Source organism: Budorcas taxicolor, chromosome 2, assembly GCF_023091745.1.
Source record: "Budorcas taxicolor isolate Tak-1 chromosome 2, Takin1.1, whole genome shotgun sequence".
Lineage (NCBI taxonomy): Eukaryota > Metazoa > Chordata > Mammalia > Artiodactyla > Bovidae > Budorcas > Budorcas taxicolor.
The window spans coordinates 32458039-32476660 of NC_068911.1; the positions used below are offsets into that span (position 1 = coordinate 32458039).

General features: G+C 40.8%; 1 protein-coding gene across 4 annotated transcripts in view; it reads left to right on the top strand.

Moving 5' to 3' along the window:
* Positions 1–18622, top strand: part of TXNDC11 (thioredoxin domain containing 11) — a 58624-nt gene that overhangs the window by 4320 nt on the left and 35682 nt on the right. For 2 of the 4 annotated variants that reach the window (XM_052636160.1, XM_052636161.1), the window contains exons 2-4: positions 3402–3618; positions 6783–6880; positions 10316–10445. In XM_052636160.1, coding sequence (XP_052492120.1) covers positions 3402–3618; positions 6783–6880; positions 10316–10445 — 445 coding nt within the window. The remainder of the gene's footprint in view (positions 1–3401; positions 3619–6782; positions 6881–10315; positions 10446–18622) is intronic. The other 2 variants (XM_052636162.1, XM_052636163.1) reach the window with 1 other exon arrangement.

Below are 18622 nucleotides of genomic sequence, written 5' to 3' on the forward strand. Positions count from 1 at the left end.
GAACTTTTTTTTTTTTGAATTATGGTGTAAGTCACTGAGTTTTGGGGGTTATGAAGATGTTATACTTAGACAAAGCTCCCTGACTGCAGAGTTAAAATATTAGTATGAGTGCATAAATAGGAGATTTGCTCTGACTTTTAACAGCATTACTTTATGATGTTAATAATTTTTGGTTAAAATGGGGAAGCAATATATTTAAAACTGTCTTAGTTCAGGAAGCTAAAACCTTCTAGATGTAGAGAAGGGTATGTACTCTTCCTCAAAACTGAATGACCCAAGACTCTTAAGAGTAGCTTTGGTCTTGGGTATTTGTACGATTTCTTTTTTTTTAAATTTATGTATTTGTAATTGAAGGATGATTGCTGCACAGTATTGTGTTGCTTTCTGCCATATGTCAGCATGAGTCAGCCACAGGTACACATACGTCCCCTCCTTCGGGGCTGTCACAGAGCACTGGCTTGAGCTCCCTGCGTCACACAGCGTTTGCACACTGGCTGACTATTTTACATACGATGACACAGGTTTCAGTGTTACTCAGTTCATCCCACCCTCTCCTTCCCCCAGTGTGTTCACAAGTGTGTTCTCTATGTCTGTGTCTCCATTGCTGTCTTGCAAACAGGTTCATCAGCATCATCTTTCTAGATTCCGTATATATGTATTAATATATAGTATTTGTTTTTCTCTTTCTGACTTAACTTCACTCTGTATTATAGGCTCTAGGTTCATCCACCTTGTTAGAACTGACTCAAATGCATTCCTTTTTATGGCTTTGAATAATATTCCATTGTATTACACTACAACTTCTTTACCCATTCATCTGTCAGTGGACAGCTAGGTTGCTTCTGTGTCCCATTACTGGGCATATACCCTTGAGAGACCATAGCTGAAAAAGACACATGTATCCCAGTGTTCATTGCAGCACTATTTACAACATCTAGGACATGGAGGGCCTTCTCATAGCTCAGTTGGTAAAGAATCTGCCTGCAGTGCAGGAGACCCGGGTTTGATGCCTGGGTGGGGAAGATCCCCTGGAGAAGGAAATGGCAACCCACTCCAGTATTCTTGCCTGGAGAATCCCATGGATGGAGGAGCCTGGCAGGCTATAGTCTGTGGAGTTGCAAGAGTCAGACTCGACTTAGCGACTAAACCACCACCAGGACATGGAAGCAACCTAGATGCCTGATTTCTTTCTTGGTTCTGATTGTCTGTTTGTCTGCTGCATATCTCAGAGCTGGTAGCATGTTCCTGCCTGTTCCTCCGTCCTGCTACTTTTGCTGTGTACTGAGAGACCAGATGATCAAGTGCATTTGAACACATATAAAGTTAGAATAAAGTGGTCCTTAGAATCATTCCTTGTAATGCAAATGCACCTTCTGACATTTTTGATTCAGATTAATAATATATGTCTGTATGGATTTAATTTGCTTACACATATATTCAGATGAGGTGAGTAGGGTAGGTTTGTTCATTTCACTCATTACTGACCTTTGCAGTACTGGGAGCTGCTAAACAGTGAGGATTTATCAGTGAAGAAAAGAGCGAGGGTTGTTACCCTTATGGAGTTAATCAACAGGCAAATAAGTAAGTCACAGATTATGGTGAGGGCTGTTGAAAGCAACTAATAGGAATCTGAGAGAAAAAAAAAAAAATTGGAAGAATTGTCAGAGCAGTCCTCCCCAAGGAGGTGACCCATCAGCCAAACTTATTTCTCATCAGTGCCATTGTACTATAATTTACACTTGGTAAAATTCCCACATTTTACATATGTAGGTCCATGGCTTTTGGCCAGTGTAGCCACCGCTACCCTTTTAATTCCCTGTCCCCAGAAACTTTCCTCAGCGCCCTCTGCAGCCGGTCTTCCTTGCTCTACTCCCAACTCCAGACCACTGCTGATGTGATGGATTTCATTATAGACTAGTTTTGCCTGTTATGGAATTTCATGTCAGTGCATTCATATTATATGTATTCTTTAGTGTCTGACTTCTTTCAGTGTATTTTGAAACTCATCCAGTTATAGTATGTATTGGTTTGTTTTCTTTTAAATTACTGAGTGACATTTAATTGTAAGAACACACAAATTAGTTTATCCTTTCACCTAATGATGTATTACAGCTGTTTTTTTGTGCTTACTTTGTATGTAGTTTATCTTTTCCCATCCCTGTGGTTTCATGCTGTCTATGTCTTTATGTTTAAAATGCTTTTAGAGAGCATATGGTTCATTATCCAGCCTGTCAATCTCTTCCTCTTAATTGGATGGTTTAGCCCTTTTATATTTAATGTAATTGTTGATATGGTTGAGTTTGTGTTTACCATCTGGCTGTTTGTTTTCCATTTATACTTTCTGGTTTTTCTTCCTCTCTTGGTCTTTTTTCTGTTCACCTTCCACACCACCCTCCCCCCTCCCCGCCCCCCAACCTGGTACCACATGGTCCGCGGGAATCTGTTTCCCAACCAGGGACCAAACCCAGGTCCTCAGCAGTTTGAAAGCAGGGAATGTCAACCACCGAACATCTAAGAAATTCCCTCTTTTGGGTTAATTCAATTTTCGTAGGGTTCCATTTTTATTTTCTCTCTTGTTTCTTAGCTAAGCTGCTCTAATGGTTTTACACTCTTTTAATCCAGATGTGTGGACAGCTCAAGAGTGTTCACTGGGGCCCTTTAACCTGGTGGGATGCCGCTGCAGCACAGACCTTGTTGTCTTGGCTCTGGCCACTTGTTTACTTTTATTCTCTTTCTTCCCCTGACCTTCTGTGAATCTTAAGTACATACTTGGGAAACCTGTTTTCCAGTTAAATGGGCAGTTGCTTTGCTATTCATCTTTATTAACCTTTGGATCATGATGCATACATACAAATGGAGACATCTACATTATTATTACTTTTACCTGAGTGTCCTAAGTACAGGCCAGCCGCAGCTAATGGACTTAATGTGAGTGGACTGTAAGCATTTCCCATGCCTCCTAGTGGTGCCATGCGTGCTCCCGCCTCTTGATTCTGAGCAAGCTCACTGATGGCTCTGAAACCCTGGACATCAGTGGCTTGTGGAGAGCAAGGCTGCAGAGAGATAAGGATGGAGTCTTTTGGGTGGGGGAGGCAAGAGTCCGGATTATTCAAAGACATTCTTCTTGTCTGCTCTCCACTGCCCTCCCACCCCACACCCGGGGCAGACAGTGTTAGAGAATGTTTTTAACATGTCATTTAACATGTTTTGAACATGTCTTGCATTCTCTCAGTCAAATCTTGACTTCGCTTAGCATAAAGTACTACTTTTATCCTCTAGGCCAGTCTGGGGAAGTCCCTTTTCTTATTTAAGAGAAGACTCTTCTTTTAAGCTTTGTTCTCTTTCTACACAGAGCTGTTGTTAGAAGGTAAACTAGAGTCTTGTGTTTGCTCTTTTTTTAGTCGAGCAAAAGATGTGATAATTCCAGCAAAGCCACCTGTCAGCTTTTTCTCCTCGAGGTCTCCGGTTCTTGACCTCTTCCAGGGGCAGCTGGACTACGCAGAGCACATTCGCCGGGATTCGGAGGTGGTGCTGCTGTTCTTCTATGCTCCGTGGTGTGGCCAGTCCATCACCGCCAGGGCTGAGATTGAACAAGCAGCAAGTCGGCTTTCAGACCAGGTAAGGTGGACATTCAGCCTGACCATCAGATGACTGGCAGTCCAGGTGCAGGGCAGGTTCTCCTGACAGACACCTTTCCCAGATGGCTGATTTTGCCAGGGTGAAGGCCAGGAGCCTTATTTCTAGCCTAAATCGTAAAGCCCCTCTGAGCAGAGGCTTTCTGATTGTGCTTGTCGTAGCTGGTTAGAGGCAGGGGTGGGAGGAGATGCCACGTTTTCTCGTGATGAGGCCAGTGCTCATCTCAGGGTGCCAGGTTGTCTGGTTTCAGTGGGGAGACTGAAAATCCTCATTGAATATACTGTTAATATTTACTGGTTATTTTACATAAGAGAATTTATGGGTCATGATTACAGTGTAACTAGGCAGACCTTTCAAATACCTAGACCATAGCTACATTCAACAAATATTTAATGAACGCCACCTTCACGCTTGGTAAGAGGGATAGACAGACAGTTGATATATAGGCCTTCTGTCTGGCAGTGGTTTTCAATCCAGTGGATCCCAGTTGACCTTTATAAAACAAGTGTTTTTTGATATCCCTTTTTCTGTCCTCAAAAGGTATTCATAGATGATAAAACTTCCCTATACATATAGTTTCGATGTAGCCAATTTAATGCACTAATTGTAACATAAAAATAAGGGGGAAAAGAAAAATGGTATATAATTAAACACGTGTTTTAGTATGTAAGTGCTGGGGTAAGTTAGGTCCATGTACCTTTATGTAGGAGAAGGCAATGGAGAACCACTATGAGTTATAATAGCAGGAACAATTACAAATGCAGCCTCATAAAGTAGGATATGTTGGCCACACAGGGACCACGAGGGCATTGCTCTCAGTGACTTAATTTTTCTGAATGGTGAACAGCTCTTGGTAAAGTTCTGAGCCAACGAAAGTCCTTTCTGCCCTCAATTAAACAGATGTTGCCTTCTTGAAAAATTCAGTGAACACAGAAGCCATGCTTTGGATTGACATATATAAAGTGGAGTCAAGATCTGAGTTTAATAATAATAAACAGGTTTCCCTCCACATCAGTGTTTGGCAGGATATTTAAAACTGCTCTTGGTGATATGGAGGATCGTTCCACGTGCAGAGCAGCTTGAAGCACTGCAGGACATCGGTGCCACGGCCCCTGCCCGCCACATGCCCTCTAGCATCCCCCGACCGATGCCGTCAGCCAGAAAGCATCCCACAGGTTTCTAAGAGGCTGCTGTCGAGACCCACTGATCTGGGGTGACTTGTGGCACAGTTGAGTTTCAAAAGTTCATTTGGAACTCTCAGTTGGATTTTCTTAGAAACAATGTTATAAATGTTGGCTAGACTTCCTCCCCAGCGTAGCAAAACCTTTTTAATTAAGTTATACCCCTGAAAGTGGTGCTAAGTACTGTATAAATACATTGATTTTTGTATTGATAGCGTTGATTCTCAGGGGGTTGTGATTTTGTGTTCCAGCTTTGGACCCATGGAATCAATCTATTCCTTGTCTCCCCACCACCCCCGCCGCAACTCCCCTTAAGAATGGCTGATAGTAATAAAGCTGGGGACACTTGGGGAAGAAAACAGCCCTAAGGGAGCTCTGGGAGGCAAGCTTAAAGGAAGTCACCCCTTTGTCAGTCATTCCTCATTTAGAGCACTTGGGGGAAATGTGAGAGTCTGTTGTATTTTAGGGTAAGTGTCAACTACTTGTTATATTACTGCCAGCCTAAGGAATATGTCCTTCAGTGTGACTGTAGGGATTGCATGCTGTTGTGCAGGCCCCTGCTCCTTAGAACAGCCCTGCAAGCTGATGCTGGTTGCCCTGAAGCACGACCTCGGGTTTAGAGGGCAGAAGAGTTTGTTAAGGCCACAGAACAAGTGGTAGAGGTTACAGTGCCATCCACAACTGATGGGCTCTGCCTTCTTTCAGAAAAAAATTTCAGCTCCTTCTAAATTGAGAGCTTATTGTTCTATATTCTCAGTAGGGAAAAGGAGTGGGTTTATTTTTGGAAATAGGCAAAAATTTCTGGAGCCACATTACTTAATAAAATTAGCAAATGTTGTAGATTGTGCCCTATTTTTGAGGTGTCAGCCTTAGTAAAGGTACTGTTATAAAGTATACGTAGAGTACAAAAGGAGTTCTTGAGAGTTTACATTAAGTTTTGAGCAGTACTGCTCTCTGGTCAGTATAAGGCATCTGAAAGTGACTTTTCATTTGTAGTCTTCATATTTTTCAGTACTTTATTACAAAGATTTTTAAAACATATAATAGCAAAAGCGAGCTCTGTCTGCCACTTAACGTCTAATAACATTTTATTAGGCTTGTTTTATCATGTATCTGTTCATCTTATCATCCATGTAATCTGTGGTTCTCAACTATAGGCAGTTTTGTCCTCAGGGGACTTTTGGGACTGTCTGGAGAGGTTTTGGGTTGTCACTACTAGAGAGGGGAGGCCAGGAATCCCACCGAATCTGACATCCACTGTGTGCCCTCCCCACCCCTGCCCCCAGCAAAAACAAATAAAACAGCAGCAAAAACTCTGTATCAGTTCATGCTAAAAGTGTCGGTAGTAACAAAGGTGAGAAACTCTGCTCCAGTCTAACTATTAATCCATCCCATTTTGGGTACAGTTCAAAGTAAATTTCGGGCACTGGCATACGTCTCCTTAAATACTTCAGCATCTGCCTATAAATACATATTTAATCCATATTTTTGCTATCTGATAGTATATTTTAAAATATAGTTCTAGTCATCTATTATCTTTATTGGTTTTTAATATCAGTATTAAAAACGGTCCTTTGAAATTTTTGGTATGTCAGCTGTATGTAAGATTGTTTTTATTCTCAGATGCTCAGTTTGACTATCAAAAGACATATCCTACTGGTAAGTTTTAGTATAATCATGCTTAGAAAAAGTTATTTGGTGTCATTCACTTCAGGATTTGAAGCAATTCATTTTTCTCTTGGACCAGACTGCAAAATATTCAGGGTCCCAGCTGGACACTGTCTACTAGAGTCTTTCTTTGTCCTTGTCAGGGTGAAAGATGCTCTTCTTTGAACACCCAAAACGATTTTTTTAATGCTTTCTGTTTCAGAGAGGGATTGTTTCATTTCTATAGTTTTATTTTTTAAATCTTGGTGATTTTTCAGTTGTTATTTATAGTCATTTGAAACCTTCTTTGACTTGCAGGTGTTGTTTGTCGCAATTAACTGTTGGTGGAATCAGGGGAAATGCAGAAAACAGAAACACTTTTTTTATTTTCCTGTAATATATCTGTATCATCGGAGGTAAGAACTTTCAAGTAGTGTTTCTAATCCAATTCAGTTTATCAGTTTCAAAGTGAATTTTTGTTTTGTCCTGTTTAAAAATATCTACTGTAGAAAATTGAGAAAATAATAAATAAGCAAAAATAAGTAAATAGAAGGATCTGTGATTTATCAATCATCCATAATCACTATGTGTTTTGATTTATATCCTCCTGTGACTGTACATATCCATACCCCCCCTTTTTTTTTTTACTTAAAAAATGGAGTCATGTGTTGATAGTAGTAATATCTCCTCAACTGCTTTTTTTTGTGTGAACATTTTTCCATGTTATTACGTATTCAGTAGCATTGTTTTCAATTGTACTGGTTACTCCGCTGTGTGGCTGTATGTTTCAAATATTATAGAAATATTTTATGGAATAAAAATGTACTAAAGTCCTTATCCTGTTGTCTAGCAGCATAACATAGTCAGGAGGATATCTAACATTTTTTCAAATTGGGAAGAAAAAACTACAAGTGTGCAATCCTATAATCTATCATTCTGAAATCCAGAGAGCTTTGAAGACCTGAAAGAGTTCCATGAACATCGTCCCCAAATGCATTCATCTGGCCTAAAGTACCAAGAGGCCACCTGTAGTCTTTGTACCACATCAGATGCCACTGTCCTCATTTTGCTGCAGAGATACTGGTGCTTGGTTTTGGAGAACTGCCCGGGCCTTGCCCTGGGTTGTTTAGTTGCTCAGTTGTGTCCGACTCTTTGTGACTCTATGGATTGTAGCCCTCCAGGCTCTTCTGTGTATGGGATTATCCCAGCAAGAGTACTGGAGTGGGCTGCCATCTCCTCCTCCAGGGGATCTTCCTCGACCCAGGGATTGAACCCGTGTCTCCTATGGCTCCTGCGCTGGCAGGTGAATTCTTTACCACTGAGCCACCTGGGAAATCCTGCTGTGGATGTTAGGTCTAAAATCTGACTTGAAGGATTTTGGAGACAGAAGATGAAATTCTGGGCTCTGTTCAGTGTAATTGGCTTGAAGTTTGTTACTGAAGGGTTAAGAAGAGTTGACCAGTAAGAACTTTACTTTTTAGGCTTTATTACCTCCCTCTAAAATTCTTGGGCCTTAATCAATGCAGATTTATTACAGATATCACCAGACTATCATGTGTGGATTGTCTATCCCCTTCCCGCACATTCCTGTGTCTCGGACATAAAACTTGTGTGACTCAGAGTGTTGTTTCTCAGGAGCTGTTGAATAGTATTTGAGCAAAAAAACACATTCCTTCCCCGTCTCCACCCTCAAATTTCCCTCTGGGTATAAACACAGTTTCTCTGAGTAACTTTCTGATGGTCACTTCTTTTTTTTTTAAGATAAGTATATGGTGTTATATTAATAATTGAAAGTTGTAAACCTCGGTAGTATGTAATGGGCGATGACCTTGCCCTGAAGAGATCCCTGTGTTTCTCTTTTTGGAAATAGGGTGCAGATGGCTAGCAGGGAGTGTAGGCCTTGCAACTATGTGTAACCAAGCCCGCTGCCCAGAGGTAGACTTAACTCGATGTGACATTGAAATCATAAGAGTTCCCTTGAATTGAGTACAAATGTCATTTCAGGATATGTGGGTGTGCAGCATTGTCTTACACTATGGTTTTCTTAGTTTTATAGAAAGATGGAAAGGAACATCAGAAATACTTAGTCCAGCCCTCTTATTTTACAGATAAGGAAACTGAGGCTGGTATACCTTAAAGTGCTTGCCCCCCATCGGCCTGTTAAACCTTTACTTGTTTGAGTCAGTTCAGAACCATTAATACTCATTTCAACATCTACCATTCCCATTGTACCAAAAAATAAAGTGCTACAGCAGAGACACGAAAAGGTAGCCTTTTTGTATTCTGTGCTGTTTGTATAACAGCTTAACTAGTAGTAGCTACCTATAGAAATTAACAGGCTTTCCTGTTTTGTGAGAGCAGACTCCAAGTTTTTTTTGACTTGTTTTGTTGCCAGTCACCAAGGCAGTTTAGCAAAGACTCTGAAGCAGGAAGTAGTTTTCCCAAAACACTCTGTACAGAATTCACCTCCCCTCAGTCAGCTTGTCCGAAAGCATTGGCCATGGTGTGCTGGCAAAACGTGCTGTACGACCTGCATCTGGGGATCTTCTCATTACACCTGATCCCTGGGACCCTTGTAACATGGTACCTGGGAACCTCAGCAGAGCCTGATTTGCTTGAGTGGACGAGGTTTCCAGGTTCCTTGCCCACTTTCTGCTAAGCAAAATAAGTTATTAGGTGACTTTTTTGATTTCTTCCTTTAAATTAAAATTTGGTGGTGGATAATGGGGTTGGTGGTGGTAGTAATTTAAAAACAGATTAGTTAGCAAATGAATTGTAGTAAGTCTTGAATCGATAGAGTCGCTGACCCAGTGTCTCTGCTGTGTGTGTAGAAAGCTATCTTTACCTCTTTCATGCTGATGTTCCTCTGTCTGCTGTCATATTCTGCAGGGCACACTGAAGATTGTTTATGTCATCACATTATATGTATGTGTGTTTCTGTTATCATGTATTAATATTGTGATCCCCATTTATGTAGTTCTTTCCTGTGCTCTGCTATTGCTGTCAGGATGCTTAGTGTCAGTTTCCATTCAGAGAGAAGAATGGGTATAGATCTGCTGAATTTCGCCGTACTCCCCCATCCTCGCCACATACCATCCAATTATATTTGAGCAGTGTGTGTTGTGCAAGAGTGAAGAAAGCCCTGTGACCATTCTGATTAGCTTAGGAGGATAACTCGGTGTTGGCAGTATAGCTTATTGGTACTAAATCAAATTCCTGTGTGTCCCCAAGCACAACTGCCCGGGAAAACAGGGAAGATCATTTGTACAGTTCCCTGACTTCATACCTTCATATAATTTTTTGTTGTAATAAAGTTTTAAGGTTTATTTAGTGACCTTTTGTGTAAGTGCCTCTGAAAATATTTAATAACTACTTTGTAGTAGGCCAAAGACCAACTGCTCAACTTGTTCCTTATTTCACAGGGACTTGAAAAGGAAAGTCGACCCCTCCCCCCTCCTTCCGCCCCTCCCCCACCCCCAGCAGAATTATGTAAAGATCCTTTGGCATTTGATCTGTTTTCAGAGTTGCCTGTTTATTGTTTTTTAGAGAAATGTTACTGTGAGAGTTAATTTTTTTCAGAGACTAGAATGAACTTTGCTCTGAAATTCAGTTTGCAGAATTAATTTCATATTAAAAAGTAATGGCCAGTTGTACCTCCCCTCACATAAAATGCTTGCTCTTAATTAGGCCTCCAGTTACCCTCTTGAGACAAGGAAGGCTACTGACATATGAACCAGTTGGGATCCTAAAGCAGGACATTTTCATTTTGTAGTGTTGATGATTTCAGTTATATATTACAGGTTTAATGCATGGTGTATTTTTATTTTTTATTTTTATTTTTTTGGTACTAGTTTTGGACCAATCGAATACAAAGGCCCCATGAGTGCTGTTTACATTGAGAAGTTTGTCCGCCGAGTGATGAAACCACTTCTCTACATCCCATCTCAATCAGAATTACTAGATTTTCTCTCAAACTACGAGGTACCTGTCTTTCCTGTCTTCTCCCATTTCCTCAGCCTTCACTGGGTTGCATTGGATTGTTTTTATTAGAATAGTCTTTATACCTCCTGATTTGCAGCAATTAAAAGATCACATATAGGTAAGCCCCAATTAAATGCTTTTGGAGATACTTAATTACAGGGATGTTTTGGCCAAGTGAGTTTTTAGAGAACAGAAAACTTGTGAATACTATTTTTCATTTGGGAATTTTAAACAAACTTTCAGTTTGTCTCACGATTAGCTTAGAGTATGTAAGAATTAATTTACAATTTATATGCAATTGTAGATCTCTAAATATATGATGCATACAGCACTTTTGGGCACCCAGCGGTAAAGGTGGTAAAGGACCCACCTGCCAGTGCAGGAGACGTGAGATGTGGGTTCGATCCCTGTGTCAGGAAGATTCTCTGGGTTAGGAAGATCCCCTGGAAAAGGGCACAGCAGCCCACTCGAGTATTCTTGCCTGGAGAATCCCATGGACAGAGGAGCCTGGCGGGATACAGTCCATAGGGTTGCAAAGAGCTGGACATGACTGAAGGGACTAAAGCACATAGGACACAGATTTCTAAAATTTTGGACGATGCTGACAGCTTTTTACTGTGTGATATCTGGTTTTTCTTGTAAGTTGTAGTTTAGGTAAAAAAAAAAAAGCTAGGAATATGTTCTTTCTGTTTTATTAAATGTGTAAAAATTTCAAGGTTTATTAACAGAAAGTTTGCTAACATCGCATCTCAACTGTTTTCCTATTGCCAGTCAACCCCTGATGGATTATTTTGTTGGGATCCTCAATGCGTGTTCAGGACAGGTTTTTGTTGAAAGACCAATATAAATCTTAAAATAATCTCAAAAATTATAAAAGTAGTTCCACAGAAAAATTCACTGGATCCAATGTAAAATCGTACTTACAGTGTTAGTCACTGAGTTGTGTCTGACTCTTGGGACCCCATGGACTGTTGCCCACCAGGTTCTATCCATGGAATTCTCCAGGCAAGAATACGAAAGTGGGTAGCCATTGCCTTTTCCAGGGGATCTTCTCAGCCCTAAGCCTCCTGCATTGCAGGCGGATTCTTTACCATCTGAGCCTCTTGGTCACAAGTAAAAATGATACTTAGCTACAACAAAATCAAGACTATAAGTACCTAGTAGAGATAAAAAGCATATGAATCCACCTCTCACTACTTAGGAATTTAGTAACTGTCATTTGGTTAAAATTTACCTTTTGCACTATGTATGTTTTATATAGGTGGGATATGAATTTCTTTCCCCGGAGCATCGTTTACAGCTTTTTTCAGTTGTGTCAGAAACACTTTGTGTTAACTGTTAGCAGATTTTCAGGCAGCAGTGTTCCTCTCCAGTTATTCTGCTTCTAGTTCCCAGATGTGCTTTAGGGTGAAGGCTTCCGAACTCTCACGTGGATAAAGGGTAGGTTTCCGTGCCCTCCTGGGCTTGCTCCCGTTTTCCTGGGAGGCTGGTGAGCAGGACCTACAGTGGGAGGCAGGACCTACAGTGGGACCTGGGCCCTATCCCTCTGGCAGCACCAACTGGGTCTGTGACTGGGGGCAGGTCACTCATCTGCCAGGCGTCAAGGTACGGGAACAGGGTTTTCCTGAGACTCCGTTTGGTGCAGTGATTGTGCGATGAGGGTTTTCATGTAGATTTTCAGTAGATGACAGTCAGTCACTGGGGGTAGTCCAGCAAGACGAAGAAGAATCAGGACTCAGACAAACTTGAATCCAGCTCACTTCTGTCTTCTTAGCTATGTGGCCTCCAGCTAGTACTTAACCTCTTTAAGCCTCCATTTTCTCATTGGTAAAACAGGGATTAAATGAGATTTTAAAAAGAAAATGCCAGCTAGGATGTAATCATAATAAGTGAAAATCTATCAGTGAAAATTACATTGTGGAAAAATCCTGGATAGTTTGCACTACTGAGAGAACTTAAAATGTGCCTAACATCTGCCGGAATTCCCTACTTATATAAAAACCTTTTGTTTGTTTTGTAACTGAGATGATAAAAAATGACCTGTAGAGGCCAAGAGGTCTTCCTTCAGGTGAACTCTGTTGAGACTTCTGTGGAACACTGGGCCTGGATTGGTGCCCTCTGTTTTCCCTTCACATTTTCACTCAGTGTCCTCTAGAAAGTAAAAAAATGGGAGAAGAGCTGTGGAACATCACATAGCACACAGCATGTACCTGCCCATCCCCAAAAGAGTGTGGGGAAAAACGGAGATGATTGGGCTTTACAGAGCAGAGAGAGGTGGCTTTAGAGGTGGTTATATCCAGGTCTGTGAGAGATTTGTGTACAGAGAGTTTTGAGCAAGTTCTTAAGCAGAGGTCATGTGATGAGATGGACTCAGCTAGGACTCTACAGGGCTGGGTTTTAGCCCTGACATCTAGCTCTGACAGAAATCTTTTATTTCTGCGTTTTATGCAGATTTCTCATTTCTGAAGAAAGGGAGATGGCTCAGATAATCCCTCCTGTTTTGGCTTTGGTGAGTTTAGAGGTTGGAAAGAGGCAGACGAGAGAAGATTTATCATTTTTGGTTGGGAAAGTATTTTTTAAACAGTGCCTTTGAGCATGTGTATCAGAGATCTTTCTAACCCTTGTTTATTACTGTCTCTAAGATGTTTGTAGTGTCTCTGTAGTTGAATCTGCAGGAGAGAGACGAGGGCACAGCCATGACTGAGCAGCAAGGATGATTCCTGACCTTGAGCTTCTGCACTCTTACAACCTGCTTTTCAGCAGCAACTTTCAGTGATGATGCTCCAAGTCTGATGTTGAGTTCACATCAGACTCGGTGTCGTGCCAGTGACAATACTCAAGTTGTTTGTTTTTTTTTTGGCAGCCCACTTAATTAGAAAGATGACAACAATGGTTAGACTGCGTTTAAGATGGGACCCAAGAGAGTGCTGCCAAGATGGCACCCTGTAGAGCTTCTCTTGGCCTTTCAAATGCCTCCTGAAAGCTGCAGATGGCTTTTATCTTGTTAGAATCATCTTTGCTGGGCTTCTGTTCACTGAAATGAAACTGTTGGGTTGGCAAGAGACAGTATTTGATTAATTGTGAAAGAATTTGGGGAGTCACGCCCAGCATGGTTTCAAATGGGAAGTCTTTTATCTTGTGAAACATACCAGATACTGCCTTAGAAAGGAGTGATACCAGCTTCATTCACTCTCTGTAAGATAGCATAAAGACACAATTTCTGATCCAGAAATGAAACCACTGTCATGGTTTTGATAGTTGAATACATAAAAAAGTTTAAAGGAATTTTTAGAGGCCCCACTCTGGACCATAATAAACTCGGCATTATTGACATTTGGAATCAGATAATTCTGTGTTGTGGCGGGTTGTCCCGTGCTCTGCAGAATGTTTAGCAGCATCCTTGGCCTCCACCTACTAGATACCAATAGCGCCACACCTCCCCCTTACTTGTGACAACCAAAAATATCCAGGCATTGTCACGTGTCCCTTAAGTAAGTAAGTAAGTGAAGTCGCTCAGTCATGTCCGACTCTTTGCGACCCCATGGACTGTAGCCTACCAGGCTCCTCTGTCCATGGGATTTTCCAGGCAGTAGTACTGGAGTGGATTGCCATTTCTTTCTCCAGCAGATCTTCCCGACCCAGGGATCGAACCCGGGTCTCCTGCATTGTAGACAGATGCTTTACCATCTGAGCCACGTGTCCCTTAGGGGCACAAAATCATCCTGGTTGAGAACCAGTGCTCTGAATGATTGTTTCCTCAAATAAGGTCTGTAGGATGCCTCACAGGTCTTAGTATAAACACACATTTTTTCATATAGCACACAGAAAGCCACAATCTAATTATTGCAAGTGTCTCTGCTTATCACAGTGTCAGTAGAGAGATGAAAATTAAGCAGTGCCTTAACTGGAAAATTCTGGAGTGTTACCCATGGGGAGCCAGAGCCAGGTGTGAGTTATTTTTCATCTATAGGTGTCCTTGAGGCTCAGCCTTTACTCAGTTTGCTTGTACCACACACTCCCCCCACCCAAAAAAAGCAAGCATCCTAAGCATGTTAAGGGTATTGCTGATTTAAAGGAGTCTTAGTATGACAGATACTTGCTTTGATCAAATATGGATTTCAATATCAAACCTGTATTTGGATTACAATATCCAAATGTTGTCTTTACAAATATGAATTTCAATATCAAGTGTGTTTAATATGAATTGATATTAAAATCCATTAAAATACAGATTTCATATTCCTTGAAATTACAAATATGGATTTCAATATCAAATGTGTTTAAATTTAGGTATACTAAAATTGGGCAGAAATAATTATTTAATGTTTCTGTGGCACTTCTGAGGTTTGTTAGGATGGCACTGCTTCTGTCTCTAAATGTTTCTGCGATGTGTTACAGGAATGCATTTGATAATTTCCTCCTCATTAAAAAAAAACCATATTGGTTACTTATAAGTTTGTCTCTAATCCAGGTATTTATGAACAGTGTGGATCATCGTAAGATTGTGTAGTGTTTATTACTTGGGAAGTTATGCTACCCTGCAATTAACAACTTTATATATTGACATAAACTTCATTATTCTGTGTGTACTGAACTCTATTCACATATGCTCCTAATGCTGTTATAAACAGAAATGCTCTAATTCTAGGTTGGTTTGAATTTTTATAAGTCCTACAGACGAATCTTTTTAAAAGCCTATTTCAGATTATTTGATAATTACCTAGAAGAGCAGAAGTTTTTAACAAATGGAGAAAATATATATGTGTGTGTGCATGTATGTATACACATGTGTATATGGTTTTGACAGTGCTGCACGGCTTGCTGGTTCTTAGTTCCCCAGCCAGGCATTGAACCCATGCTCCCTGCAGTGGAAGCACAGTGTCCTAACCATTGGACTGCTGGAGAATTCCCTAACCAGTATTTTATTTGACTTATTTATTTGAATATATCAGACCTAACCAAATCAGATTGCTCATCATTCACCATACTTCTGTGTTTGTAAAATATGACAGTAAACCCAGATGCTGTTTTTAGGAAAACAGGATTGCATTTAATTTACTGAACATTGCAGAAAGGCATTAAAGGGTGAATATTTTAAGTGCTTGACTCTGTAAATTCCAGAATATCTTAGACATTATCAGCAAACAAAGAATGAGTAAACTATGCTTGGATAAGTTACCAGCAGTTTTCAAGTGCTTTTACTTCTGATTTTCCCAGCAGCCATGTGAGGTAGATGGAAACTGTAGATCCTTTAAACAGATTAAGAAGATAAAGGTACAGAGAGGCAGAGAGGGTTTGATTTACTCCAAGTGGAGATTGGACTGCAGTCCAGGTCTTCTGGCTCCCAAGATTCTTCCTTATATACAAAGGAATGATTAAAGTCTCTGATTTGAAATTTCACTATGTAACTAGAGGTTAAAACTTTGAATATTTAATTATTTTTATGTCATTTTTGATCCTTCTTCATGGAAGAAAAATTTTAAAATAAATCTTAACTTGACTGTAACTTTTTTCCCTTCATCTTTAATAATGGTTCTAAGAATAATTAGTGATAAAGGATGGGCTGTGGCTATTGACTTACTATTAAAGAAGCAAGTTTTATTAATTGGGTTGTTAGTATTCTACAGAACTGGGAGTGTTCTGTGTATGAAAATCACAGGATTGATGCTTGGTAGAGTCTAGAATGTTCTTCCCAGATATGCACTAAAATCATACCTGCCTTACAAATCATGAATGTAGCTAAAACTAAATGGACTTGCAGGTGGACACTGCAGGCAGAGATCAGGAGCTTTATGTCATCTTGTTGCAAACCATGTTAAGAAATTCTACTTTCTTCATTTACTCTAATTGTATGATAAAATTCCTCTTCCTTGAAAGTTCTTCCTAACTATTTAAGATACAGACAAGACAGTTTGTTACTTGGGGACAGCATAGTCAAGCACACCCCAGTGTCATTTTTTTAGACATTAAGTTGATTGGAAAGGGAATAGGACTGAGTGTGGTAATGTCACTTTCACAGTCACTAATTTTATGACTCCTCTGTCGGTAATTTTCAGACATCATTTGTCCTAAGTATCAGTAGCTTCTATGTCAGTAGTGCTTACTTTTTTATATTTTAAAGCATGTGACAGAATCATCTGATTTGTACCTTTCAGTCTACCACCAGATGCCAACAGTCTTATTTAAAACTCATATCTGTAACAAAAATATTTTCAAAATCTTTTCATGAATTTCTATAATTTATCTTTTTAAGAGCAGTGATTTAGCATATATCCATTCATTTATTCTTAGAAGTTTTGATAAATCAAGTTGTTTTAAATTTAAGTGGGATAAGAGAACGTTTGGAAGGTGTTTGGAGGGAGAAGCAGGGCATTGGGTAAATTGCCAATTGACAGAAATCTGAGCACTTTGGAGACAAACCTAGAATGCTGCGTGGTACCTGCTGTTATCCTGTTGTTTGTTAGTAGAAGTGTTGATTGTACTCTGATGTTGCACAAAGAAGTAGATACTGTTTCTGCTAATTCATAGTTCTATACAACTTTAGCTTTACATTTTCTGCTGCTGCTGCTAAGTTGCTTCAGTCGTGTCTGACTCTGTGCGACTCCATAGACGGCAGCCCACCAGGCTCCCCTGTCCCTAGGATTCTCCAGGCAAGAACACTGGATTGTGTTACCATTTCCTTCTCCAATAAGTGTGAGTTAACATTAATTCAGAAATATTGTTGCCATTGAGGAAAGCAACACATGGAGGTAACTGTTCTCATGGCCACTAGAGGGCGTGCACACCATCTGCTGAAATTTATGGCACACTGCAAATGGTGCTCACGTAGGAAAGACATATTTTATGCTGGTAAGGTTGGGCTAGCCTCATATAAATAGCCCATTTAGCCTATTCCAGCCTTATTATAGCAGGTACTGAATATACTGTACATCATGGAATGGAGTTGAAAACCCACAGATGGTTAGGGTATAATCTGGTACTCTTCATGTTTAGTTCTTCACCATGAGAATAAATTTCTGTTGGTTTAAGCCACCAAGTTTGTGGTGATTTGTCATGGCAGCCCTAGAAAGCTTAACACATGACATAATATAAGAAAACCATTGCTACAGACAAAGACAAGTGACAGGACAGAAATGAGAGCAGAGAGGGAGGTGTGAGTGTCTTAGAAGGCAGAGAAGACGTCTCTGAGGACGCGGCACTTGGACAGAGACTTAGAGTGAAGCCTGTGGGATGTGATCCATCCCTGCGGAAATTTGGGGAAGGTGCTCCAGGAGGCAGGAGCAGTGAGTGCAGAGGTCCTGAGGGAGGAATTGGATTTGGCTGGGCAGTGACTAGAGCTGCGGGGAGAGCGGTGGGAGTCGAGGGCACAGAGGTGTCTTGCAACTGCGGTGTGCCCTGATTACACCTTTGATGAGGTGGGCAAGCGAAGGAAAGGGGAGCGCTGGCAGTTGGGTTCCTGTGGGCTGTTTGGCTCTCCTGGCAGCCGTCCTGGCCTCAGGGAGGGACCGATGGAAACTCTGTGGCTGGACCCTGAGGTGGGACCATCTGTACACGCTGGTGGGCATCAGAGTGAGGAGCGACAGCGTGCATGCCAGCCGGCCTCAGCCCCAACCTCAGCCCAGGGTCAGGCTGCCCCACGTGCTTGGCCTGCTCATCTGAAAGAGAGCCTCAAAAGTATATGAGGCAGGGGCCCCGGTGTCTGCTTTGAACCAGCTCCCGGGTTGATATGCAGCCCAGCAAACAAGGGGTGTAGACCTGGCACGATCGTGTATGTGGATAGGCATGTGTTTTGTTCCCCAAACTTCCCTTTTTGCAGATTTAAGAAAGAACTGTGGAGGAAACTGAAATATATAATCATTTCTCAGATAACAGCTTTGGTTGGAGAGGCATTGAAACTTTGGGGAAATGGTTGTGAAATTTATTTTACCTGAAGCATAACCAGAGCCAGTTTAATAACTTCTAAATGCTAATTTGCAATAGAAATAAACAGATAATTGTCACTTTATTTCCTTTTTATTATTTTGAAATGTTAGTTTTAAGTGACATTCTGAAACATGCCACATTTCAAAATTTAATACAGACTGTCACACTACTATGAATATTTGGAAAATAGTACCTAAAATAGATAGACATTGCCTGTTTCTTTAAAATAGCTAGTATTTTATGATTTATGCAAC